Below are 27,223 nucleotides of genomic sequence, written 5' to 3' on the forward strand. Positions count from 1 at the left end.
AGGGTGAAGCCTCTGGTGACTCATTAATTGCTAGGAGCTGTGTATGAGGGAATTATCTGTTACTCCACACCCAGCATCTGTGGCAACTCTTTTTATTATCAGGGATGAATGTATCCCATAGTGCATGCGGAATTTGTGCGTTGCTCTTAATATTCCTTGTGCTATTCTTCCTTTTCTGATGTTCTTTCTTTTGGTATTGAAAGTTTAAGACCTTGGGATCCTTTGAATGATATTGCTCAATTTGAGAAGAACGGGATACTGCAGACCATGGAAAGACGTTTATCTACAAGGATGTCAAACCATAAAACAACATGCATAAACAATCAAATTACGCTGCACAAGGTAAGAAGCTTGCTTGGGAAATATTTTTTTAATTGTTTAGATAACCAGCCCTTGTCTGCAGCATTTGCATGTAGTCACAGCAGAGATTGAAAGGTTTGTTTTGTGCAGATACGGCTTACCACTCTAGACCTGCAGTATTATACAACCATTAACTAAGTACAGTTCTTGTTTGACACATCCTATTTCTTCTGACATTTTTTTTCCACATATTGTTACTGACAATGACTCTTGAGTTGGGTTTTGCTTGTGACTCAGCTGAGCTTCTAAAGCAGAGATCTTCCCACAGTGAGGATATGACCAAGGTACTGGAGTATACAGCAGCTCCTGCAATTTAAGTTTTGGACTTGACCATTTGCCTTTATCATTTATGTACTCTTAGACAGGACAAGAAACCTGTGATCACCATTTATATTAAGTAAGGATGATGCCATTGCTTTCTTCTTTGGAGTAATCTGTTTTCTTTCTATATTCATGTATTATGTTAATTATTAAGTTATAAAATGTTTTGTAAATGTTGAACTGTTGAACTAGCAAGATGTCCATGTTACACTGAAGAACTTGTGTCTGATTTGGAAAATACATTTTTATTTTATAATACCTGAAATGGGAACGTCTCTGAAACAGTGGGAAAGTTGAGGTTCATAAGGCTCATAATTGCTTTTCAGACCCTCAAGCAAGAAGTGTTAGGAAACAATGGGTTTGATTTATCCCTTCAAGAAACATGGAGAAACTTTCAATCTACTTGAAGAAATCAAACATAGAAGTTCCATGGTTTTTAAATCCGCCGACAATTCCTGAAAAATCGTTCCTTGAAAATTTAGATTTAAGTTTTTCTTTTCATCCTTTCTCTTATGGATCTAGTTGGTAGGTACACATCTCAGCAAAATTCACCACTACTATGTGTCAGTTACAGCTAGGACAAGAATTGTTTGTTTATTAAGGCTTTTATCATTAGAGGAAGTGCTTCTGTGCGGAGCATGCTTGTAATACCCTTAACCAGCTTGTAATACCCTTAACTAGCTTGTAATATCCTTAACTAGTTGACAGGAGTCCAACTACCAGGAGCTGCTGAAAAAGCCATCAAACTTGGTAGTCTCAGAGATATTCCCCAGCACCTTGAGTTATACCAAACAGAAGTGTTCAATTTGGTCGTGACTGTGTCTCTTTTAATTGCTGTTTTATCCAGAGATCTACCAAAGACTGCAGACGCCGTAAAACCAGTGATCAGCCATCCAACCACAGCCAGAATACAGAGAGCAGCTGTTCAACGCCGGAGTCTGTACAAGAGCTGTCAGATGATGATGGCAAGTATCTAGGTATCAGTGGGTCAAACTTTCATGTTCTTCTTCCTTTGGTATCTTATTCCTTGAGCGGGCTCTTGAACATTTTCCAACCTGGTTAACAATGCAGACCCATAGCCCACGGGCAAACACAGAGAATGTTCTGCTTTTGTGTTTTCCTTATGCACATCTACTCCTCTTCCTGCCTTGTGCTGGGAACAAACACGCTGGAAAAATACACTGAAATTCCAATACACAGGAATCATGTTTCATTCCTTGTTCCCCTTTCTCAGTCTTTGTTGGAAATAACCCTGAGTACTTCAGAGATGGGGTCAGGTGCAAGTCCTCCATTCCCCTCCTCTTAGCTGGGGAAGCTGCTGTAAAAGACTTGCTTGAGAAATGAAAAGGGGCCCCAGACAAGTGCCACAGGACCCCTACCAAGGGGGGACAATTCTGTCATCTGTCCCTTTTTCTCCATGTTTCCTTCTGAAGGGATACCTCTTGACTGTGATGATTTGACTGCAGTCAGCAAATTGCTAGATGAGCCTGGTTTGTTTTGTCACCACCACCATTATTGTCTCTCAATACTTTGCCACAGGGTTTGGTAGTCTGTGCACTCAGTGTGGGAAAGAAATGAATCACCTAAAGGAAATTCGTTCAGCCGTCTTATCTCTGCAGAGAGCCCAACAGGAAATACACAGGTAATAATTTTCTCTCACCAAAGCAATTACCTTAATGGGGTAAAAGTAATCTGTGGCCTTTGGAGTGTCCTTGTCAGCTGCAGGTGCAGCTCACAACTACCTTAATAGGTAACCTGGTAGCACACTGGAAAGGCAAAACAAACCCTAAGTTGAAATGGTAATCTCTTTGTAAGGCTCTCTTTATGGGAGCAAAAAGCATCACTGCAGGATGTTATGTTTTCCCTTGGCACTCCCAGCTGTGGAACTGCTGTGGAAGCTGGCAGGGGATAGATAGAGACCTGGCTGTAAATAAATCTCTGCAAACAAATCTCATCAGCTATTGAGTGTGTTATCAACTTGCTTCATTTGCAGAGTCATGGGCACATGGTCTGAATACTGAGCTTCACGGTGTGAAAAGCGCTACATTCTCTCTTTTTGTGTGAATTGCTAGTATCACTGAGGGAAACAGGGAGTGCACCTGCTTAACCTACTGCTGGCAGAGGGCTTTGCACTGCAGACTCCTGTGGGGAGACAGGGCAGGGCAGGGTGAGGCAGGTATGGTACCAGTTACTTGTACCAGTTACTTGTATCCAATCCAGGAAACTTGCTGATTCCTCCGTGCATGAGAACTATTACCCAGCTCTACAAAAGTATCAATAGAGCAGGATCATACCCTAGACTCACCATTTCTGGATGTTGAAGCAATCACTTACGTGATTTTAATTTTTCTTTGCTGCTCTTTGAAGTGTACAGAACTAATTCTTGACTGAATTTTTATACCATTTGATAGTGATAGGACAAGGAGGAATGGTTTTAAACTAGAAGAGAGGAGATTTATGTGGGATATTAGGAGGAAATTATTTACTCATCGGGCAATGAGGCGCTGGCACAGGCTGCCCAGAGAAGCTGTGGATGCCCCCTCCCTGGAGATGCTCAAGGCCAGGCTGGATAGGGCCCTGGGCAGCCTGAGCTGGTGGGAGGCAGCCCATGGTAGGGGATAGGGCTGGATGACCTATGGGGTACCTCCCAACAAAAGCCATCCTATGTCTATGATTTGTGAGTAGTGCTGCAGGAAGAGATTTCTTGGGTTTTGTGCCATTACACCTCTTCATGCCAGCCAGCATGCTTTACTTGATCCAGCAGCACCTGGAAGTACTTATCTTTCTGTCAAGAGGGGGAGAGGAAAGTCTGTAGGATGCAGTACCATACCCATTAGGGTGCCTCTAAGTGCTGGGATCCCTGCCTGTGTGAAGCTCTGGGGCTCTGAGTGTGTGTTCATTCCTTCCAACATGCAAATAAAAGTGTTTTTTTCTCTTTCAGAAACCTCAGCGCTCTGAACAAAAAATCCTTTCACAGGAAGGTCTCTTCTGGAAGCTTTCTGCTGGACTCTCGCTGTTGGTTTCTCCTTTGCATCTTTCTTACGTGTCAGCTATTCATTAATTATGTCTTCAAATAAATGCACCACGTTTGGCAGCAATAACGAGTACTGGCTGCAGGAAGGGGGGGCACTCACACGAGGAGTCCAGCGAGGCACCAAAGCACTTTAGAACCAACGCAGCAGAGATGGAAGAAAGTTGAAAAACAAGGTGGAAAAGGGACCTATGAACTTTGTTCCTGCAGATTATGTCATTTTTGCCTTTTACATGTACATCTTCAAGGACCTCTTAACCTGTATGGGCCTTAATGCTGAAGCCAAATGTAGCTTTAATCGTGCAATTTGTTTTCTACGTTTCATCATTTTCTGATACAATTACTAATTACCCACGGTATTGGTACCCCCAAAATGGTAAAACACAGCAGTGTTTTACAAGAGGCACACCGGCCTGGTTTATAGCTCTCCAAGGAAGGGGAGTATAGCTGGGGAGCTGTACAGAACTGATGTTCACAGTGCCTGTCTGGCTGCATTTAATTACGGGAGGGAGCATACTTGGTCCAAAAAATCCACCCCCCAGGATATTAGGTCATAATTTGTTTTGTCAGCACACACATGCAGAACGGGACCTCAGGATATTTTGTTTTCCATTCCAAGGTAGTTGTAAATATGCACAACTTCCGAGTGCCATTCCTCTTTAGGAAATGAGAAGTATTCAGTGAAAGCTCCTGATTCACTTCCAGAGCTGACTGGTGTCCTGGACCAGGCTCATGGAGCATCATGTCAGACATATCTGTTCGTAAAACCTGGTCACATACTATTATTGTTATTATTTGCTATATGGCTGTTTTATAATATTACACAAAAGCATTGTAGAGAGGAATCACTGCCCCAGGAGAGGTGAGAAGGACAGGAGCAATGGGTGTACATGTGTTTGGTTGTAGGCACTTTTATTGTGAAAGGTCAAGAAGGAGGAAGGGTTTTGCCACTGCATTGTTCAAATCTGTTAATAGTCTTCCTATTTTACACCATTTTTAAAAGATTTGCAATATTTTCTGTAGACTGCAGACAATACTAAGCCTTTCTTTTTTGGCCTGAAGTAGATCCAAGTGGTAAGTACTGCTATATATACAGCCTTAAAATACTTAGTGGTGGTGCCAGTCTGGGCTATCTTTCAATGTAAATGTTTCCAAATTTTTAACTACATTCCTCATCATATTCCCCAAGTAGGGGAAACCTGTTTGTGCTTGATATGTTGAAATAAAATTACACACAACTTTCAGTGGCTGTCTGTCTGAGAAATTTTTTGTGTATCTTATCAGCAAATGACTCTTAAGTTATGGTTTTTAGAGGAGAAACTATGAATGTGCATGAATCTCAGCTGTACACAATAATTTAGAATAGCAGTAGCATTATGGTATCCATCTGGTTCAAACTGTGCTGCAGCGATTTCCTCAAAAGAGAAAGAAAAGTGGATGCCATGATTTTCATTGTCATACACATACAGACTTACCTTGGACTTAGAAAACCTTTATGCTAAGGAAGTGGGTTGATAATAGCAAAAAGATAGCAGTGTGGAAAGAAAACACAGCAGACAGCATAAGGGGCAGCACCCAAAAGTTGACATTCCATTATGAAACAAATAACAAATTTTAACTGGTGAGATTGATTGATTAAGAAAAAGTCTCCAAAGAAACAAAGGATTCTTCATCCTTGAAGAATGTCAACATTTTCAACACCTTTTGGATACCTTTTGGAATGAGTCATCCGAGCCACTCCTTTCTGAGAAAGTAAATCTCAATAGAAGCCTGTCCCCCTGGCCTGTGCCTATGGAATAGTGTTCAGTCTCTGGCTATGCAAGGTCCTATATGGACCTTAGAAATGTTTGCTCCTGAAGTTGTGCAAACATACCTATTATTTCCTGCTTAATCTTACTTTGAATACTTCAGCACATCTCTGGCCTGTCAGCACAGCCTTCCTCATCAGGCACATCCCCCTTTGGGACCGAGCCACTGAGAGGAGCTTCTGCTCTTCCAAGGGAATATTTATATTTGACTGGTGTCAAAATAAATAAATTTTATTTATATATATATACACACTCTGATCTGGGGTTGAGAAAATAATAATCACACACACACACACACACAAAAAAAAAAACACAACAACTACAATAATAACCAAAAAAAAAAAAAAAAAAACACAAACCAATTTGAACCAAAGAAAAGTGGTGCCGAACAGGAAGCCTTTACGAAGTGTTAGATGAATGCTTCAGGTTCTTTGGATCCTTTCCATTTTGCGAAACTACACACCCACAGGGATTTCACTGGGACTTGTTACTGCAGTCAAATAAAATAAATGTTACCATGAGAGGAGTACTTCAATGAAAGAAACTATCAATCTACAGAAATTAATTATGCATCAGCAGAGAAGTTTCCAACATTTAATGCCACTGCCACAAGGGATTGAAAAATAATCCCAAAAGGAAATATCTAGGCGTTCTTATGCTATTAATTTTGATTTGCAACATCTGGAGGTGAATGCTGCTACATGCCAGTTACACTGCTGTTATTTGTCTGAGAGCAGTACCCTGTTGTTGAAAAATTCGAGAAACCTTTTGGCAATTAAGAAAGCCCCGGTCATGCACCCTGTCTGTGTGAGTTTTGAACAATTCTTCCAGCCTTTGCCTCTCTTTTGTACGATCAGCAATCAGCCCTATAGCAACAGGATGAGAGGTTTCGTTGGAAAGCCAAGAACCGCTCCGATTCTCAACGTGTCAACCAGCTTCCTCCCGCTTTTCCCCCACTCAAGCGCGTTTTCAATACAGCTGCATAGCTGCCGCCCGATGTCCTTCCCTGCTCAAGGGCGGGGCTAGATGGGGGGGGGGACCTATAAAAGGAGGCAGCGGAACCTCACGTCGAGTCGTGCCGCGAGCGGAGGTCAGCGCGCTGAAGCGGTGCTGGGCGCTGCGATGGGAACGCGGGCGGTGGGACTGCTGCTGGTGAGTGCCGGGGCAGGGAGGGAGGAGAGCGGGGGGGAGGTGTTGATGCCCGTCCGCTGTCTGCCCCGGCTCATCCTAGGAGAGGAGAGTGTTCCCTCGCGTTGGCCTGGGCCAGCTGGCCCGACCTGCCCCATGGAGTTTTTTGCCTTTGCTTCCGACAGAAGTTCTTTAGTAACTCCCTTTCTTATTTGAGTTTCGGGATTTGGAGCCGCGCTAACAAAGCTCTCCTGAGCCCGTAGAGGTGCGGGACGTCTGGAGTAGCCCAAGAGAGGCTGCGGCTCTTCCTCTCCTCGCAGGAAAGGAAGCGACAAAGAGGGAGTGAACTCTTTAATAGCACTCCGTTATCTAATTATGAAATTGAGGGGTTCGCGAAGCCCGCAATTATGGGGAAGACTTACGGTGTCTCGAGGGGAGAAGGCCAGAAGAGTGGAGCGGCAGGAGAGCGGAGCGCTCTCGGTTTTAAGTCGGCCGCTCGCGGGGCAGAAGCGGAGCTTCGGGGCCGTCCCGTCCCTCTTCTGCCATAGTTCACCGCTTTCTGGCACGCCGTCTGCCCGGTCCCGCGCACCTGGCTGCCTTCCTTCCTCGTGCCGCTCCGCGGGAGATGCCGCGCAGCCACACGGGCTTCTTTCGGAGAATGGAAGCTTACTGCTAACGCTTGTGTGGCTGCAGTAACTCTCATGTTTTATGTTTTTTTAGTAATGTTTTACTAACTTGCCTTCTGCTGAAGATTATGGAGCCAGGGAGAAATGCCGTCTGAGAATTCACTGGGCGCTCCCTCTGGTTGTCTCACGGAAGACGCAAGAGTTTTCTGAATTAAAGTAACACAGTAAATGTGGCGAGGGAGAGCGAAACGAATCCCTTCTAAGAGGCACAAAACAGCCTCCGAAGTGTGCCGCCGGTGAATGAGCGGAGAAGTGGAGGTTGGGGGGGGGGGGGGAGGGAGGAGTGGCGGAGCTGCTTTCCTACAGCACTTCAGCTGCCGCTCTAAGCGTGGTGCTGCCCTAACCTATCCTTTGTGACTGTAATTACCGCCGTGAGCAGAGCATTTAACAGAAATTAGTCTGGGTTCCTTTGTGGCTTCCCGTGAGCGTGTTTTCCAGCCCTTTCAGAACCATCTCCCAGAGATCGCTATCCAGAATGAATCACCTGAAAACACCTGTTGGTCTCTGCTGTAGGTTACGCTGCTGACAATGCCTGGAAGCGGCGCAGAGGTCTGCGGAGAGGGAGAGTACTTGTACGAAAGCATTTGCTGCGTGCTGTGCCCGGCAGGTGAGGCTCAGGAAGGCAGCGGCCGTTTTCCCCCTATGTCAGGTGGCTGGGTCGCTATTCCGCATTCCATCGGGAGGAGCACAGGCCCAGCTGGTGCTGTGGCGGTTCCTCGGCGCTGCCAGGGCTGGCTTCCGTTTCGTGGCGGGACATTGCGCAACAAGGGCCGGGTGAGGTGCCTTGGCAGCAGTTCTGAAAAATCTCTGCCTATTCTCAGGATGAAGTGTTCAAAGTCGGGTCGCTTCTTTGTTTCTAACAGTTGGCCCAGGGGAATTCTGATAGTTCTGCGGGTGGAACTTTGCCTTGCATTTGTTCTCCCCGCTTCTCTCCTTGTGCAGTTAACACAGCCTTGTGCAGAGAAATACCCTGCCTTTGGGTAGTATCACAGAGCAGCTCTAGGCCGAATTTAAAGAACTTGGATGGAAAAGAGAGATTCCTGGGTTGTTTTTGTTGCACAAGCAAATCTCCCTGTGCCTGCTATGTCCCTTCCAGCAAGACGGCACTTGCCATGTGAGCAATGTCTTGCTGCTGTAATGAATCATTTGTTCCCTGGCTGGCTGATGCCTTTGCTGTAATCGTGCTTCCCGACCATACGGCGCCCCTTGGTTCCTGTGCTGGGCTGTTTGCTTGCAGGAAGGGTTGAACTTTGACTAAACAATGATTTTATGTTGTAACATTCTGAGAGTGCTGCTGTGGCCACCAGTTCTCTTCTTCCACAGGTACTTATGTTGCTCAGCACTGCAGTATTCCACATTCAAGTGGAAGATGTGCCTCTTGCACCGAAGGAAGAGATTACACTGCCCATGCAAATGGCTTGGAAGAATGCTTGCTGTGCAGAGAGTGCAAAGACGGTACAAAGAAAAAATTCAATTAAATCTTTAACTTTAGGCCCCTTAATCTTTGCAGTAAGACTTTTTTTGCACTTCTAGTTATTGAGAATATTGAAGTTGGAAAAAATATAAATCACATTTATGACCAGCATATGACTTGTGCAGTTATACAGAGCCACAACTTTGTTTTCTGACTTCTGTTTTCTAGACCAGATAACTTCAAGAATCTGTACTGTGACAAGTGACACTGAATGCCAATGCAAACAGGGATACTTTTGCCCTGCTGAAGGCTGTGAAATATGTCAGAAATGCAGTCAAATGTAAGTTAAATAGGGTACTGAAGCAACTATGTTCTTTCTAGTAGACTTAACAGCTGTGGCCTAATCTGTGTCATGCCTACCACGCGCTATTTGCCTGTAAATATTTCCCTTGAAGCCTAATGGTGCTAGTCATGCTTCTGAGTTCTAGATGACAAAATACATGAGGTTGAAACCTAGAACTTGTGGATTTTGATCCCGTCTGTCTTGTTGCATATGGCTGTATGCTTACACTTCTCTTGTCTCTCTAGGTTAGTGCTGTCCCCCATATCGATAACTGAATAAGTTTTGTAGCAGTCACCCTGAAACTCAGGGCGGTAGAACCTCCTGTTGAAGGAAACTGACTGTGAATGAATAATGCATCTACCTCTTTTTCTCTCAACTTAGAGGCTAACATACATAAGCTTTATCTGTTTTGCTTTTACTTAATTGACGTAGGATCTTTTAAAACTAAAAGATGAATTCCTAATGTCATCTGTTCTGTTAATGTTTCTAAGCTTTGCCAGAAAATGAACCTGCATGGAAAGAGCTGTAAACGTTTCTAAAAACCTCTGTATTGCCACTGACTTTAGGTGTCCAGAAAAGAAAGAAATTGTGCGGATTTGCAATGCTACAATGGACCTAGAATGTGGCTTACCTGATCAAGGTCTGGTACACAGATATTACTTGGCTTGTCTATTGGGTGCATGAATTGTAGATAATGACACAGAAGCAGTCTTAAATAAAATAGCTTGAACTACTGTAGCATACTTAAGATTACTTCTGTTTGAGCCTGGGAGTTATCTGATAGAGACAGGTTCCCAAATGAGTTGGAGAGACAAATATCTTAAACTTCACTGCAAGGAAAGGGTTACACTGGTGAGAAGCTACAGGTATACTCAGGGTTCTTGGAGTATCAACAGTGATGCTGTTGCAAGTGGTGGATGGTACAAACACTTCTAATATTTAGCATGTCTGAGAAGCTGTGTATAGTGACTTTTTTCCAGGGGTGAAGGAATGGGCCCTATTGAAAGTATAGCACCTAAATGCCATCTTTTGTGTACTTTATTTCTCTCATTTCTTGCATGTTCTCTTTTCTGAAAGCTTAGTGGGTTTTGTACTGTGACACTGTACAGAATCCCCTGCTGTTACTGGGATAATGATGTGCAGTGGAAACCCGTATTTGGATTCAGGTCAGCTGAAATACCCAGCACCTTTTCCACGACAGGGTAGCTGGGGCCTTATACTAATGTGAAGCTTAGTTTGTTCCGTAACAAGGAGGGCTCACACAACTATCTCGTCTGAAAACTGCTTCAAACTCTAATTCTATTCATTTTCATTTGCAGGAAATAAATATCTTACTTGGACGACTGTAATAATTTCGGTTGCTGGTTTTTTTGCTGGTTTGCTTGTGTTCTGTGCAATAAGGAAGCGTAAGAGTGATAAAGGTAACTCTGCTTTATTAGTATCCTTTGCAGAAATAGGCAGAATGTGCACCAGGCTATCCTTGTTCTTGACATTATCATATGGGCTCTAGCTTGTTTGGCCTGAGTAAAATGAAGAGCAGTTTTATCCAGTAAATAAAACTTACAGGCTTTAACTGAATGGCTGCTTTAGCCTCAAAGCTTAGCACAGGGTGTATAAAGGGAGATCCTCATTTACTTGCATAGTATTAATGAAGGTATAAGAAAAATCTGCATGGTGAGCTCAGAGGTAGGGTGCAAGAAGTTGCAACTAATCGGATCACTGGTTACTTATATTCATTGGATTTGGCTGTGAAGATTTTCATATATTTCACTGCCCTTGGACCATTTCAACAACTTAATAGAAATGTTGATATGTCCAGTGTCAATTAATGTTTTCTAATAGAGACTTATAAATTCGTCTGAGAAATATTTCTCCTTTCGTGCATGTTGAAGTTTTTTTGTGAATAGCTTAAATGAGGAATGTTGGAAATGATCTGGAAGTTCTAAAGTAAACTTTATTCAAACCATGGCTTACTGCATTTACTGCAGTAGAAACAACCTCTGCCTTTTCTTGAGCTATTGCAATAGCTCATGAAAGTGTCTAAGAGGCATAGGATTGGGGGTGGGGAGAGTGTTTTTGAAGGAGGGCTTAAAATCCAAACTGCATCTTGAGATCTGTCTCATGCAACAGGACTGCTTGTCACTGTTTCCACTGTTAGTGGAAGGGCAGTTCTCCATGTAAAGTCTGTTACTTCAAAGAAATTAAATGACTGGTTCTGGAGCTCTGGCTTATGTAAAAAGTCTATTATATATAACTACTGCATGAGTTCAGCTGTGTTTAATTTACAGCAATTCCCAGAAGTATCTTAAACTTTAATTTTGTTTTCCAGCCGCTTTATCTGACAAAGAAGAGAGGAGCCAGGTCAGTATATAAAGGATGAAGTTTTGCATGATTAACTGCTTGATACACAGTTCCTGATTATTATTTTTTGTTTTGTCTCCCTGTATTCCTCTGGTGGGATGTGTTCCTGAGGTGCAACTAGTTGATTCATACTTCATGTATTCACTTCCATTGAAGCTGGCCTTTCTGGTTCTTGCTTGGAAATATTACAGAGCCTGTGTCCAAGATGTTGTGAAACTGGGGGGGGGGGGGTAAGGGAGGAAATAGGCTAAGTACAAGTGTTCACTTCAACTGTTGCAGAGCAATGCTTTGATTCAATTGGTTATTTATTACTTCATGCTTGTATTCCTCAGAAATACACTCAAAATGCAAGGAAAGCTAGACTATAAGATTACTCGTTGTGGTCAGCAGATAAAGTAACTGAGTCTCCTGCAAGCTACAAAGTAGGACCTACAGTCTAATGCCTTGATCCAAGATGTCCCATAAATCAAGGAGTTCAGGGCTCAGAGTGTCAGTTCAGAATGATAGCCCTGCAAGTGGCTTACCACACTAAGGCTTGCTGCTGATGCATGTTTAGCTGATAAAGCTGTTTTCATCCTGGCCACACTGTAGTCAAGGACTGTTTAAGAACCTTACTTTTACACAGTCAAAAAACAATGCCATTTAATAACTTCAGGTCAGCCCTGAAGTAATCAGGCAATTGGACTTGATGATCTCTGTAGGTCCCTTCCAACTGAACTACATGATTTCTAGTCTTGTACTTAGTGAGATAAGGCTAGACTAGTTAAATACTCTAGTATTTAGCTTCTCTATTTAGAATCTTCTAAATAGAATTTACACTCCTAACTGCATAGCAAGATATAAAGGAGTTTGTTCTTCTCACTGGAGTAGTTAATGATGCTTAACACCAGGCCCTGAAATATGTCTTCAGAATTTAAGAAAAAGGATCCAAGTTCCTCACAGCACATATAGCAGAAAAAAAGTATGTGCTATCTTTCTTGTGTCTTATCCGATACAAGTACTACTCACTTTATGCATGAGCTTTTGTCTAATTTTACGAGTTAAACACTTCAAGTAATTAAATGCATTTTAAATGTCACAAATATTTGAAGACTGAAGGGACAGAATTGAAAAGTCGTCAAAACATTACCTTAAACTCTTCCTTTTTTTTTTTTTAAGGTCCATAAGTGGCTCAAATATATGAATCATCCAATAGGTTTTGGCAGGTTGTCTCTTCCTGCACCCTGGCCAGGTTCACAGCGCTTCATGTTTTTGTAGAAGCTGATGAAGGATCATGGCAAAATACCTGGTCAAACTGGTGTAGTATAGGAACAGGCAGAAATAACTACTTTTTTTGAATAAAACTGTAGTAGACTGTAATCACATACTTGTGTATGGTGCCTACCTATAAAATAACTGTAACAAGCATGACTTGCAGTGCCCATGTACTTAGAGAATTCATGCTACTGTAATTAAGATAACTGGAGAGTTGTATGGTCCTCAGATCAGATACTTGAAGCACCAGCACATTGTCCTTGAGAGTGTAAGTGAACTTACTGTATAGTAAAACATATACATTGTGAGTATATTGCTGCTATCTTATTTCCTAAACTGATCAGCAGCTGTAAGTCAACCATGCTGTAAGCCTGTAATCTTTAGGTGACCAATATAAGAACTTTCTCGGTAGATAGGAGCAGATTGTTTATTTCCTTAAAATGGATTCAGTGAAGATAGAGCCAAACTACACGTGTGCTGAGTGGGGTGGCTCCTGTCACATCCTTGCCTATGTGTGCTGGTGCTATGTGGCCACTGACCTCGTACAAACAAAGTGTCCAGTTGCTCGGGGGGGAACGTACCTGAAAATCAAGCCTTACGGGAGAAAAAATTAATTCTTGTCCTTACTTTCTACTTTGAATAAATAAATGAATGCTGCCTGAAAATTTTTGCTTTCAACACGAGCTGATAAACTCTATACATGCTGGTCTGTTTCATGCTTCTACTACTCTCTGTGGGTCACGGTCACCCTGAGGTGAACTGTGTGGTCACAGGCTTAATTAATGCATTGATAATGCAGGAAGTGATACTTCCCCCTACCTTTATTCCCCTAGCTAAAGATATAGTTTGCTCTAGTACATACTTTGAGCTGAGTCTACTGTGTGAATGTGAGGAAAAACTACTTAAAAGCAAACAAGTGCATGCTAGTACACTCTTAGAGAGCAGATAATGGTCTGTCAGTTCAGCAAAGCTCTGAAAGCATCAACCATCATAGGGTGATAGGTTTAAAGCCTGTTAGCAGGATGATTGGTCATTTCAGCTCAGGTGCACTGTAGCAACTGAGCTCTTTCCTGCTCAGGAGGGGTATGCCTCTTCTATACCCAGGGAAGAGCAAGCAGTGGAAGTACAAAGAAAAATTCCTTGCAGTTGTTGTGGATAGATTGTGAGAGTTACGATGCAGTCTAGAGGAAGCAGAACACTCAGCAGGGTGAAGAGTTTCGGCTCTAAGACTGATTGAAATACATCTGTAAAGGCTGTGTTGCTTATTTTTTTTTAACTTCATCAGCACCTCTCCTGTTTTTTTCTTTGATACTGGTGATTCTGTTTTCTTCCTCTAAACTGTCCACAGAGCTCTGTCTATGAAACTTCTAAAATAAGTTATTTTTTCCTTATAGACATACGAAGATGATACACTTCTATCAGAAGTGAAGATACCTGAAAATAATGCATCCCCTCCAAATAGTGAGAACTCTGGTGAGAACCCAGAGGGTCAAGCATACAATAGTGTTAATTTAGAAGTGGAAAACACATCTCCAGAGGAAAACAGTGCTGTGAGAGTGTCTTATGAGAGAGGCACCATCCCACAGAAGAACTTGTGGTACCAAACACAAGAATGTTGGAAGAGGATCAAAAACTATTCATCATCTACAATAAATAGTTGTAATCCTGCTTTTCAACCAAATGCCCGGTGTAAAATAAGGGGTGTTAAGATGCCAGCATATTTTATGGTAAGTGAGGGAAAAATAATCTCATAATGTTTTTTTACTGATATAGGTATAATTTGAATTGACCTCTTCACTCTTCCTTGAGTAATAGATGTTGTTTTCAAGCAGTATTATAAGGAAGAGGAGCCTTTGCTTAAAAGATACAATAGAAAGTGTGGGAAATGATATCTTGGGAAAGCAAACTTCAGTTCAGCCTTTAATCTGCCGTACCTCTCACCTTTTTGTTCAGTGTTTGTACAAGAGCATTTCTTTTGCAATAACAGCAAGTATGTTGCCTTGTTGCTTCACTTCTTAGATAGTAAGTAGCACAGCTGCTTTCAGCATGCTGTTTTCTTTACTCAATTTTTTTCAGCTGTGCTGTGAAGCTTTCCTCACTCTCTTATTGGCGCATATACACTGAAAGTAATCTATTGAGTAGCTCAGAAGTAATTGTGAATTAAGTGTTCTGACATGCTACAGTAATGGTCCAATTTTTTTATCACAGGTACAAAAGCAAAAGTGTCAAATAATTGTTAAAGATCTCACTCAAAAAGGTAGGTATTCTATAAATGGCCAAGTAGTTTGAATTTGCTTTTTCTTGTTGGCTTTAGTATACACTGAAGGAATAGTTCAAGGAGATTAATAAATATTGCTTAAGTCTAGAAGGCTTTCATTTGAATGAAAGATGCTGAAAAAGGATTATTATGATATTTAAGTAAAGTCATAATCACTGTGGCAGATTACTTTGATGCATAGATCTTCTGGAAGTGTAATACAGTCTTACTTTGAAGAATAAGCACAGTAAAGAATTTGTCACTATGTTATAAATAAGTCTATGCGACAGCAGTGGGACTGCTTAATGACTGAGGTGCATGTCAGAATTGGAGTTCTGACAAATGTTTATTATATGTGAGACTGCATCAAAGCCCTACAAGTAACCAGCAAGCTGAGGTGCTGGATATCAGTGATAGGCTTTGCTACTGCCAGTGTTAGCATGGCATGCCTACACTGACAGCATAGTGAGGTGGTTAAAGGCTACAGTTGAGTAGCTGTGTTAAGAGTAAACAAAAACAGGCAAGTCAATGAAATATTTCCTAAAACCTCCGTTACTGAATAATATTTTGTCTTGAAAGTACTTTTTAGATGTATAGACTGGTACCTTTAGTTTCTTAAGATAAGTAGGAAGCCTGTTTGTCCTACTGCTTCTTAGGTGACAAGCCTAATCTTGCTGTTTAGTCTGTGCATGCATTTGCTAAAAAGTAATTGGGAAATGTGTATATTAGTTGCAGGGGAAAAACCCACTATATTTTAGAACTTAAACTAATATGCTTTATTTTTATTTTTCCTTCTCAGAACAGATGGATTGCTTTTCTGCTTTTATAAATATAGTACCAGTGAAAAAATGGAAGAAGCTTATGAGAACTCATCTGGAGGAAAATGTTATTGATAAAATTGAGTATAAGTGGCCTAATAACATAGACGAGCAATCTTATCAGATGCTTCTCACCTGGAAAAACACATTGGGGGAGAAACAAACTATTATTAAGTTATTGGATGAGCTATGGGATATAGATACCAGGGCTTACAGTAAAATAGTCCACATTTTAACAAGTAATAACATTATAAGTAAAATAGAAACTACAGCTTAACGTTCCCAGTGAACTTCAGAAATGTTCCTGTACGTATATAGGAAGTTTGTAGAAGTGAGAATGTTGTAAACTACTGGTAACTGTGGTGGTGTGGATGTGATGCCCTTCTTACCTGCACATGGGCTGGGAGTCGTTTAACACATCTTGTGCTGAATTGTGACAAGACTCCAGAAGCAATATTCACTTTATTTTGTTTTTTGTTTGTTTATTTGTTTGTTTTTTGAGTAGTACAATGTGAAACTCAGGTACCAGCAGCAATTTAGGAGCTCTGAGCTTCTGAGTTTACCTTTCCTTTGTGAAGCTGTGAGGAAAGAAGCCACCTTTCCCACGCTCTGTGGAGCTGAGAACACCTGCTGCAGTTTTTGACTGAACTGCCTTATTTTTGTTTACGAGATAATCGCATTTCATTTGTGGTGGGAGCACGTGGCATGCGAAATGTTCTGTTCAAAGTACGGCAATAAAAACTCAGTGAAGACAAAGGCTGGAGCTGGTTCTTGGCGGAGGGGCGGTGTTGGGAGCGAGAAGAACCCCACGTACAAAATGGCGGCGGTTGAGACAAGCCCAGCCGCGCGACGACCGCCCGGCCGCCCCTCGCGAGGCGGGAAGGCGCGCTGAAGGCGGGGCCGAGAGACGCGGGCCGGTTGCCATAGCGACCACAGGTCGGAAGTAGCGTAGGGTGGGCTGGGCGGGGCCAGGCGGGAGCCGCTTCCGGGCACGCTGTTGCATCAGCTCGGCGGCGAGAGGTGGAGGCGGCAGGATGGCAGCGGCCCCAGCCGAACAGGGTAGGTATGCGGAGGGAGTTGCGGCTCATCCCAGGGGGCCTGGCAAGGCGAGGGGAGGCGTTCTCCGGGACTGTCACGGTGCCGTGAAGGCGCTGAGGGCATTCGCCGGGATGATGTCATGGCCCCGGCCGCTGTCAGAGCGTCAGGTGGGCGCCGTGACGTCACACGGCGGGGCGGGGGGGCCACCGAGCGGCGCTTCTGTCAGGCGGCGCGCGAGGTGCTGGGGGGCGCGAAATGGCGGCCGGCGGGGGGCGCCGGGGCGCGAAATGGCGGCGGGGACGTCGCCTCGATCTCCCCCTTCAGCGGTAGGGACGGCGGCGGCGACCCCGCAACGCACGGAGGGTCGCCGCCACCGTCCCCACCGCGACGTATTTATGAGGTGCAACTTCTGTTTTTCTCGAGGAGTTTTTAGTATTTTGTCATCATCTTCTTTATTTGTGCCTGTCCTCTTCCCTATGGAAGGAGGGACGGGGCTCTCCCGTAGCAAATAGAAACTCGGAATACCAGTCATACAAGAGTGAAATACCATGATGGTACGTCAGGAGCTGGAAATTTGTGTCATTCCAACCGAGGTTCTAAAGATTTTGTCCATTTTTTCTTGATTGCTAAAAGCTATTTTCATCTTTTCTTACCATTCCTGTGACCAGAAATGCCCTTTTCCAAGCCCTATCTCTTTGTCAGCCTTTCAGTCTGACACCAAACGCTCAGTTCTGAGTGCACTTAAGAAACATTTTTAGTTCCATTCCTCCACAGTAGAACAACCCTGGTGCTGGACCTGGACTGTGATCTGCTTTGAGTTTGGGAAAATGGAAAGTGGAACTCATAGGGCTGAAGTGAATAGGTCTGGGCAACTCCTGTGGTGGGATATGCCTGTCCTAAAACCCCATAACTGCTATCAGCACCCTGATCCCCACTTATGAGTCTAGGGAAGCCCCATTTCTGGCTTTCAAAGTTTGAAGCTGAGGTAATACCGACACATTGCCAGCTTCTTTTATGAGTTGTTTTGTTTTGTGAAAGCCCAGTTGGATGAGAAATGACTCTTGAAAATACTCAGAATAGTAAGGTTTCCTCTCAGGGAATGCAACCACAGAAACCCCAGGGTGTTCCGGTTGACTTACAGGTGTGACCCACAAGGTCAGCAGGTTCAGGGATGCCCAGGAAACTTAATTCTTCCCTGAAGCAAAATAGCTCCTGTTGTCTGTTTAAGTGACCTTACTGCCTGCTTTATGGCTTTCCTGTATTCACTTTGCTGTCAGAACCTACAAGGAACAGAGGTTTTTGGAGGCTTTTGTTTCCTTTTTCAAGGAGCAGATGGTTTGGGGACATTATGCTTTTGTTACCTTTTTCAAACGTATAAAAGTGAAAATTTCCATCAAATTTGATATTGTGTGTGTCTCACCTCACGATTAAACTTTGAAAGCTATTTGCTTCTCCATTTTATTTGTACATAAATCTTACTCCTTTGAGTCTGTGTGCTGCTGCAGTCTTCCAGCCTGTTTCCCAGTACCCCCAGCTGTCACCAAAGCCTTCTGCGTATGGAAAGAAGAATGTGTGACAATTACATTGCTCAAAGAGACTGCACACCAGCAATTACTGTGTGAGGGCTGTATTAGTGTCTACAGTGGAATTTTTTCAAAACAACTTCTAATGATGGGAGAGTATTACATTAGCGATATTCATTCTTAGGATTTTTGAAGGTTGTTTTGTTTCCTTTCCACCACTTGTGCGCTGTGCTTGTTTTCTGAATGGAGCTGCTCAAAGATGATGTGATTTAGTGTCTGTGGATCATTCCATTCACATGAGTTAACATTCAGCATTCTTATGCAACAGCTCTGTAGTCAAGAAGACTCTTCTCAGTGCCGCTGAGAAGCAGCAACTGCAGTTTCTATTTTAAGAGAAAAGAGAAAATCATAGTTCAAGAGAATAATCAATTTATTAGCATAGGTTCTTAAAGAGCAGTGTTAGGAAACTTGTTGCTGTATGTGTCCCTTGCCCTGTCTCTCTCGATCGTTGTTGAATCCATTGATTGGTGTTAATTAAATGCTGCAGTGGGCTACCCCTTTGCAGACAGCTGGCAGACTGAGCAAAGATGGGTCAGAGATGCAGGAGAGCCTGGAGTTGCTGAGGTCTGTGAGGAAAGTATGTGAAGAAAGACTAGGAAATATTTCAGTGGGAATGTGTAATGAATTGAAGGTATTGTGAGATGTTGAGAGGGAGGGATTGAGAGTGCAGGTGTAAATACCAGGAAAACAGAGTTCTGCAGTGTGCCTACTCCTGTTTTGTTGTGATAGCAATGAGATTGGAACAGACTTTTATAGAAAGATAGTCTTGACTGATTTGTTTTCCTTATAAACAAATGGCACTACTTCTGTGTGGTATGCTGCCTTCCAAGTGTTGTTGTATTCATTCTTTGTAGGAACTGAATTTGAGACGGTGATCTTTCTCAACATAAAGACATCCTTCTATTAGGTTCCCTGGGCTAACTGGTTTCCCTTATGCATTATACTTCTGAGTTGGCTGCTCTTACACTGAGACATAATATCAGACTTATAATTTCAGGTATTAATGTGTGCACTGAGATTGTTCAAATGAATTTTGTCTGTCCTGCTTATCAGGACTGAACTGGTACCAGCAGTGTTTGCTGCCTCTCCTAACTAAAAGTAGCACATGCAGGTTCTGTCATCTTTGTTTTGTTTGTGTTTGTTGTGTTTGTTTTGTTTGTGTGAAGTTTGTACAACTTCCCCTTTTAGATTGGTTTATAGATGTGGTTGGAAAGCAGTTATATTGTTTCAGATACACTGAGTTGATTCCCATTAGCAGCCTGGTGTATGATTAACAGCCATAATAACCCTAATAATACTTAGTGAGCGGAGTGTTGCTTTCCTTGCAACAGATCTTTAAAGATCTTTTCTTTGAGATACAGTTCCATTTTTACACAGATTATCCCTGCCTCTTTTTTTTTTTTTTCTTCTCCATCATATGATTCATGGACACAAAATTCACTTGTCTTAGGTTTCCATAGTTCTTGAAGGTAACTGTTTCAAACTACTTAATCTATATAAACATGTAAAGTTCCGTGTTGATAAATATCAGTAAATATTTGGGAGCCTGAAAAGTCTGTAGTTAAAGTAACTGTGTGAACCAAAGCCACATCCCATGCAGCTGGGTAAAGCTAGGTTGCGGTCTCACTGTGAACCATTACTGACTTGTTATTCCTTATTTAGAATTAAAAATTACATGGACAGCCCTTGAGAAGGACTGAGAACATAGGGTAATTCTGCCTCAGTGTATGAATTTTTAATATTGTTGGTGACTTTTAGTTTTTATTTTTTCTACCTCTGATTTTTTACCTTTGTTCTGATGGGCTCTGAAGTGGTGTGTCACTTATCTTGCTGTGCTCAAGAAAGTCAAACACAAATGTACTTGGCATCAAGCTGCCATTTCCCTCTTATCAAAGTTCCTCTGCCTTGAGAGCAGCTGTTTAATTTTTACTAGATTACTTTAATAATTGATTTTCATGCAGGAAATGAATTGCGCATGAGGTCGTAACTGATAATATTTGTGTGCATATGAAAAAAACTTTTTAGTTGAAGTTCTTCATACAGAGAGTGGTGACACACTGGAGCAGGTTGCCCAAGGAGGCTGTGGATGCCCCATCCCTGGAGGCATTCAAGGCCAGGCTGGATGTGGCTCTGGGCAGCCTGGTCTGGTGGCTGGTGACCCTGCACATAGCAGGGGGTTGGAACTGGATGGTCATCATAGTTCTTTTCAACTCAGGCCTTTATATGATTCTGTGATTCTGCAGTTCCTTCCACCCTCCCGTACTTCCCTTGGGCATCTTTCATCCTTCCCTTCCCAAGAGCTTTGGCCTGTGGCCACCTCCAGTGCTTTGGAAACTGCCAGTGCAGAAAAGGTTGTGCAGAAAAGGTTCTGCCAGTGCAGAAACAGCATTTGTGACAGTGGTCCCTATAGGATTCGGGAATAGGGACAGATGTTCTATTACTGCCTCCCTCACACATTATTGTCCTTGGCCACGTCTTAAATTACTTTCTTGGCTAACTACCCAAGCAGGATGGTGGCTTCATGTTTACACAGTGCTTTGAACATGAACAGAGTTTCAGATGTTGAATCATCATAGGAAAATATCAGGGTTAGGCTTCGTATCCACTGGCTTGCAGAGGGCATGCCATTACTGTGAGCATCCCTTTGGCTGCTTCCTCCATAGGAGCATGTTCTTGTGTTTGCAAAGATGAGGCATAATTAAACCTGCATTGCCCATGTACCAAAGAAATCGTAGAACTGAACAATTGGGAAGGAGAAGCACGTGCCAGTGTCCTTCTGTACATCTGTTTAATCATATTCATTTTAAGTGTTACTCATGTCTGAGGAGAGAGGTTGGTCTGCGTACCACAATGTGAGCATAAACCCATTAATAGAAAATGCGTAGTTATTCATTATCTTGTATTAAATACATTTTTCTCAAATTTCTTGTCAGTTGCCAGAGCTAATTTGGAGGGGGTGATGTGTAGTATAAGGATATATTTTGGTCATGGGATCTCCTTCTTTTAATGCTGACTAAATGTCCTGTGCCTCTGTCTTTACAGCTTCCAGCTACAGTTTTATTCTGAGCATTAGTGAAGAGGAAGCCAGGGTGAAGGCTTTGAACGAGTACCTGAGCACTCGTAGTTATATCCAGGGGTTCACATTTTCACATGCAGATGTGGAGGTGTTCAGAAAGTTTTCGGGGCCACCTGTGGACCAGTATTTCCATGTTGTCCGGTGGTACAGACACATAGAAGCAATCTATGATGGCAGCAGTGAAAAAAATGACCCTTGTAAACTTCAAACAAGTGAGTAATATGAACTTGGTGGGCAGGTTACAAACTAGCTGCCACTAATGATTTTTCCTGCTGAGAACTAAAAGTTTCCTTTCTTACTCTCTTGCACACTTTATAGTTTACTGTATCAACTTGTATTCAAGGTCATGAAATTCTTCTTGCATACTATTACTGTGAACTGATGAATCCTGAGCTATTTGAGTGTTACAGCTGTTTCCACAACTCTTTGGTTTTAAAACTCCTCAATGTACCGAATTTGATTATTTGTATTTTCTTTAGAAAGCTTGCCAATGAATAGTAAATGGATATGTGGGTTTTGGCTGGTTTCCCACAATAGCCCGATTTGTTCTGTAATTTTTTCCCTCTTGTGATAAAGTAAACTGCATACTGCTTCTGAAGATTGTTATTAACACTGAATTTTGAAAGGAATGTTTAGGTTTTTTTTTTTTTTTAATCCTGGTCGTTTAGGAGTTGCCGATGATTTGAGGAAATACTAACAGGTTAATCCAGGTCATGGAGTAACCATAGGTGCTGGCATTTTTTGGAAGCTGCATCATTCTGCTTAGATGATTTCCAGTGAGCTAGTCTAATGTAATTGCTTTATAGTGAGAGCCTTGCTCTGGCAGTCATGAAATAAGTAATAATAATAACACTGAGCTGCTTGCAAGATCTGTAAATGAATGCAGAAGGTGTTTGTCATTTTGACTGGTGGTTGTTGACTAATATGACTCCAGTGCCATCTTCTCACAACCTGTCATCATACTGTTCTCAGTTCCTAGCAGAGCAGCAGACTCTACGAGTGGGTTTTATATCCATGTGTGTGCCTGCATGCGTTTGTGCTGGTTACTGATTTCCTTTCAGCAGTTGAGGGATCTCAGCTGTACCACTGCCTCTGGTAGCGGATTTAATGCCACTAACTGCTGTTTGCCTGCAGGATTTCATGGATCAAGGTGGGGCAAGACAAGAAAAGCTTTCAGTTTTCTTTCCATGAAATCTTTGACGTTAAGCCTCTTTTCCTCAATGATTGTGTATTGTTAGCTTTATAATCTGTGCGTATATATTGCAAGTAAAAGATGCTCTGCAGTGTTCAGTGTGAAATATCACATGGATCTGCAATGCTTCTTAGGCCTTGGGTGTGTGTTGTCAGTGTGTTTTTGGTACATCAGAGTGTCCCAGAAATGGTTTAGAGCAAATGAACTTTGGTTCAGCAGGGGGCAAGTTGCTTTGGCAGGGATGTGTTTGAGCAGACTGAAAAGCATGCCTGTTGCTTTGCCCTGGGTGTCCGTGTAGTGGATATAATGTGGCAGCTAGCTCACAAACTGAGAACTTTGAGGTGCAGTATCTGTATGTTTGTTTGTTTCCTCATGTTTAGTGTGGTTATAAGTTTAAAAAAAAAAAAAAAAAAGCTTTACTGCTCTATCTTTTGTTAGACTAACCCACATAGGCTTCCTCCCCTGGGGGAAGCTTTAGCCGCAATTAAGCATAGTAGAGTAATCTTCTAGATCAAAGAGTAAACAAATCCATACCTTGCTTATGCTCTGTGTTATGGGTATAGCATTGAAGTCAGTAAGATGCAATAAAATGCACAGAATAAACACATTTCTGTGGATCCATATGATGGAGATCAAATGGAGTCCTTTAATGAGACTATTAGAGTACTGTGGTTTTTTTTTTTTTCTTATTTAGGCAGTTATTCAAAAAGAGGGAGGTGAGGAAGGGATTACCCTTTTTTATACCACAGGTGTTTATGTAACTTGTAGGTTTTCAGTCAAAGTATTAGTATGAAGATATTAGAGAAACAGATTTCATGAAGAACATCCTCCGATAGGATCAGAAAAGCAATTTTGTTGTCAAAACAAATAGTTTATGTAATATTTTAATTGCATTTAAATGCATACCACGAGGATTCCTAAGGGTGATACTGTATATATTAACCTGGCAGTTTTGTTGTATTTTTTGAGTTTTGCTTCCATTCCAGGTTAACACAATAACTAGCTTAACATCATTACAGTTGTAAGCAGCCCTGTGCATAGCAAACTGCAGCTCTTTGACAGATGACGTGCTCATGCTAGTCTTTAAAAAATGACTTTAATAATGTTAAAAATAGAAAAGCAAATAAATGCAAGGATAACCCTACTCAGTCCCACCCTTAACGTGCAGCAGCTGAAGGCTGCAGTGCATGGGGATGTTCCACCCTTCCAAAAATGACAAGGTGTGTCGATGCCCCCTCCTCTCCCCTGCATAGGAAGTACAGAATACTCCACGTTGAATGGGCCTTCAGTGTTTTGAAAAGTGATGCTTGGACTTACTGTCCCACCATTTAAAGTGAGCTCTTGGTATTCATTGTGATGAAAAAAAAAATGTTTTTGTTCTGTGAACATGGATTTGTTGAAACCGGATTTCTTCTGGACACAATTATCCTGGTGATCGTCAAACAGAAAAATACCAAAGCAAAAATAAGGAACTTGGCAAAGAAAAAGCCCTTTGAAATATACTGATGAAGTATAAACTCTCTGTTTTGACAACACTTTCACTTTGCTCTGTATTTTATATTACGCTATTTGTGTATATGTAACATTGTTTAAGAATTTCTACTGTAGTCCCCGTTCTTGAGGTCCGGCCTACTACAACATCTACTATGTTACCAAGTATTGAGACTGTTTTATTCCTACTTACCTTAAAGGCAGGTTTTAAAATGTGAAAATTCCCCACAGAGCAGTCATTACCCTTCTTCCGATCTCCTTTGGGTACTGTTTACTAATATCACCAGAGCTTTATCTGCTTTCCTTAATGGCAGAATTCAGCCTCATGCTTGATTGGGGCGTATCTATGGTAAATAAAATGTTCAGAAATGCCTTGTGCACATAGCAGCCATATATAATTAAAAGAAAAAGTTCTCTCTGAACCTTTTGGTCTCCCTCTCCCACTGAGTACACAGTGTTGATACTGGCTGTAGAGATGAAGTCAGGTCTCTGAAGACTTTTCTGCAAATTCTCTGTAGAAGATCTTTGATGTGCTCTCACAGTGAGAACAGTGGCATTGCAGAAAGCCCAGGACTGCCATGACACCTTATTAGTATTGTATTATGTTTATGATCTTTTGTTAATGCTTAATTGATTGCATGCTCTCACCTGTATACCCATTTTTCCCTCGTTACTTAAATCAAAAAGTAATGAGTGGCAAAAGAGAGGGCAGAAAATAAATGAGATTAAAAGTGTTAGTTTGCTTTTAGTGGCATTTTAGTGGCTTTAGCTCTAACAAACATAGTTTAGACTACTAAGATTGGAGTTGTTTTCTGTAATTATATTTATATATATATTATATATATATTGAACTAACAGTGTGATAAGGAGGAAATGTTATATTGTAAATTTGTTTACATTTTGACTTCTCTTTAAATTGTGTTTTTCCTAGGTAAAGGGAAACGTATGCAGCCCCCTTGGTCTCCTCCTGAAGGGACAAAACATTCTAGACTCTGCCTCTACAACAGCCTGACTCGCAATAAGGTGACCAAATGAAAGAAAACTGAAAGTCTCCTTAAAACACAAATGGAAGAGTTGTCAAATGCTTGCATAATTGTATTCCAAATCAGTAGACAGGTTTCTGAGTTTTATTTTGTGACAAGGTGACAGAGATGTTGCCTCAGTCAAGCGTGTTTGTTGAGGCAGGTGCCATAATGTGCACAGTAAATATACGTGTGTGTGTGTGTGTATTCCTTAATGTGTAATATGAAATAGCAGTTTATCATCATCCAGAATAGCCAGTGGTTCCTCTGTAAGGTAGATAAGTATAGGCAGCATAAACGGAGTAAAATCAGTTTCTTTTTCATATATTTTGACCTGTGTAAAAAAATCTTGCAAATTATGTGATGGTAGTATAAACTGGCAAAACATCCTATGGTCTTGGTTGAAGGTGCTTTGGGAAGGAGAGGAAATGCTGAGAACACTGATGTTATATGGTATGTAATATTCAAGAATGTGTGAACTTGCTATACCATATAACCTTTTTCTGTGCCTAATGGTCCGTTTTACATGTACAACTTGGAAAATAGCTTGCCTAATCTAAATCTTTTTAATTTGCTATCTGAATTGATGGGAGTGCAGATAGCAGTTCCTGGCTGCTTATGTTCTCTCTTATCTACTAGTGGTAACCTTTTCTTATAGTAAAACTGGGAGTGGAATAACCACTATGTTTTCATGTTCTGATATTCCAAATGCGGTGGTTTTGGCTGAGATGATATATCTTCAATTCCTTCTGCTCACTGTCCCATCCCTTTCACTTAAGGAAATATTTCAGCCGCAGAACGGAAAAAAAGTCACGTGGTATTGCTGTGGCCCAACTGTATATGATGCTTCTCACATGGGACATGCCAGGTACTGTAGTTCCTAATTTTGATGTGAGTAATAACACTGTATCCAGTAAGAAAGGAATTAAATAGAAAAATGTGTGTAGATTGCTCTGAAAGTAATGTTTCCTGTTAATTTCCGTGGACACTCCAACAGATACAAAGAGCGCACTAACACTAGTAGGGCAAACTCTCAGCTGCAAAACAGTTTTTCAACATAGTCACAACCATTAGTTTTGTGTTTTTGCCAGTGATGAACAAGAGCCTGCATGCCATGCTAATAAGTATGTACACCAGCAGAGGTGACCTGCTGTTGCCACTGCTGAAATGCACCACCCTCCGCTTCACTGTGCTCACATCCACTGGGTTGTCTCCAGAAATGTTCAGCAAGTGTTGATGAATGTCAGTGAGTGCCATTTTTTCTGCGTGATGGAATTCAGTGACACATCTTTTCCTCATCCACACTTCCATGTCTGATGCCATTTTATCAGACTGCCCCTCTGCTGCCATCCATCACATGGCACTACAATATAATGGGAAGGTTCAACCTGTATTGCCATAACACCAACATCCACCTTTGACATCATGGGCAACATGATAAAATAGAAGGCATTACTTTCAGAGCAGCCTTTGTACTTGATTTAGGTGAGTGTGTTTCTGGAAAGTAGTTTTGTTAGACTCAACTCTTGAGATTTAGGGTTAGAAGCATATTCTGTTATTGTGTGGGGAAAAACTTTCCAGTATAAGAGAAAAAGTTGATGTTGCTACAGAAGTATTAGCTGAGGTTAAAGTAGTTATTGCATGAAATAGAAATATGTTTAAGCTGTTCATTTAAAACAAAAAAAAATATCTTTTTAGGTCATACATCTCATTTGATATCCTGAGAAGAATCTTAAGGGATTATTTTAAATTTGATGTTTTCTATTGTATGAATATTACGGATATTGATGATAAGGTAGGATTTTTTTAAATTGTAATCTAAACTACCATAGTTTGTGCATGGAATTCAGAGTGTAATTGCCATTTGATAAGCCAAGATACTTACTAAGGCATTTATTTTGGACACAAAGTCACTGACTTTTCTTATTTCTAAAGAAGACTTTGTTCTTGTATGCAAGTGAATGCTTTTATAAATCATGAGCACTAAGCATTTTACAAAGATAACTTATTTGCTTGTTTAACTGCCTGTTGTTGACATAT

At 41.6% G+C, this 27,223-nt stretch overlaps 3 protein-coding genes across 11 annotated transcripts in view; all 3 read left to right on the forward strand.

Annotated features, from left to right (window-relative positions):
* The window catches only part of OSBPL5 (oxysterol binding protein like 5), a 128,221-nt gene extending 123,265 nt beyond the window's left edge, over positions 1–4,956 (forward strand). For 6 of the 7 annotated variants that reach the window (XM_085224276.1, XM_085224273.1, XM_085224274.1 and 3 more), the window contains 4 exons: positions 204–342; positions 1,529–1,658; positions 2,221–2,323; positions 3,623–4,956. In XM_085224276.1, the coding sequence (XP_085080402.1) occupies positions 204–342; positions 1,529–1,658; positions 2,221–2,323; positions 3,623–3,758 (508 nt within the window). In that variant the 3' untranslated portion in view covers positions 3,759–4,956. The remainder of the gene's footprint in view (positions 1–203; positions 343–1,528; positions 1,659–2,220; positions 2,324–3,622) is intronic. The other variant, XM_085224271.1, reaches the window with a different exon arrangement.
* A 1,574-nt stretch (positions 4,957–6,530) lies between these two features.
* LOC100539605 (uncharacterized) lies at positions 6,531–16,537 on the forward strand. 2 transcript variants are annotated; one of them, XM_010711050.4, is made up of 10 exons: positions 6,531–6,672; positions 7,848–7,941; positions 8,658–8,789; positions 8,977–9,088; positions 9,658–9,731; positions 10,411–10,512; positions 11,421–11,452; positions 14,101–14,433; positions 14,915–14,963; positions 15,763–16,537. In XM_010711050.4, the coding sequence occupies exons 1-10, from the start codon at positions 6,547–6,549 to the stop codon at positions 16,056–16,058; spliced, it is 1,350 nt and encodes a 449-aa protein (XP_010709352.2). In that variant the 5' UTR covers positions 6,531–6,546; the 3' UTR covers positions 16,059–16,537. The 2 variants fall into 2 exon arrangements, with proteins under 2 accessions (XP_010709352.2, XP_010709353.2); XM_010711051.4 differs by having other exon boundaries at positions 15,768–16,000.
* Positions 16,538–16,705: 168 nt separating this feature from the next.
* CARS1 (cysteinyl-tRNA synthetase 1) overlaps positions 16,706–27,223 on the forward strand; it is a 36,347-nt gene continuing 25,829 nt past the window's right edge. Inside the window, exons 1-5 of one of the 2 annotated variants that reach the window (XM_085224279.1) lie at positions 16,706–16,840; positions 21,445–21,690; positions 25,093–25,184; positions 25,963–26,051; positions 26,882–26,978. In XM_085224279.1, coding sequence (XP_085080405.1) covers positions 16,816–16,840; positions 21,445–21,690; positions 25,093–25,184; positions 25,963–26,051; positions 26,882–26,978 — 549 coding nt within the window. In that variant the 5' untranslated portion in view covers positions 16,706–16,815. The remainder of the gene's footprint in view (positions 16,841–21,444; positions 21,691–25,092; positions 25,185–25,962; positions 26,052–26,881; positions 26,979–27,223) is intronic. The other variant, XM_010711048.4, reaches the window with a different exon arrangement.

This window comes from Meleagris gallopavo, chromosome 5, assembly GCF_905368555.1.
Source record: "Meleagris gallopavo chromosome 5, MGAL_WU_HG_1.1, whole genome shotgun sequence".
Classification (NCBI taxonomy): domain Eukaryota; kingdom Metazoa; phylum Chordata; class Aves; order Galliformes; family Phasianidae; genus Meleagris; species Meleagris gallopavo.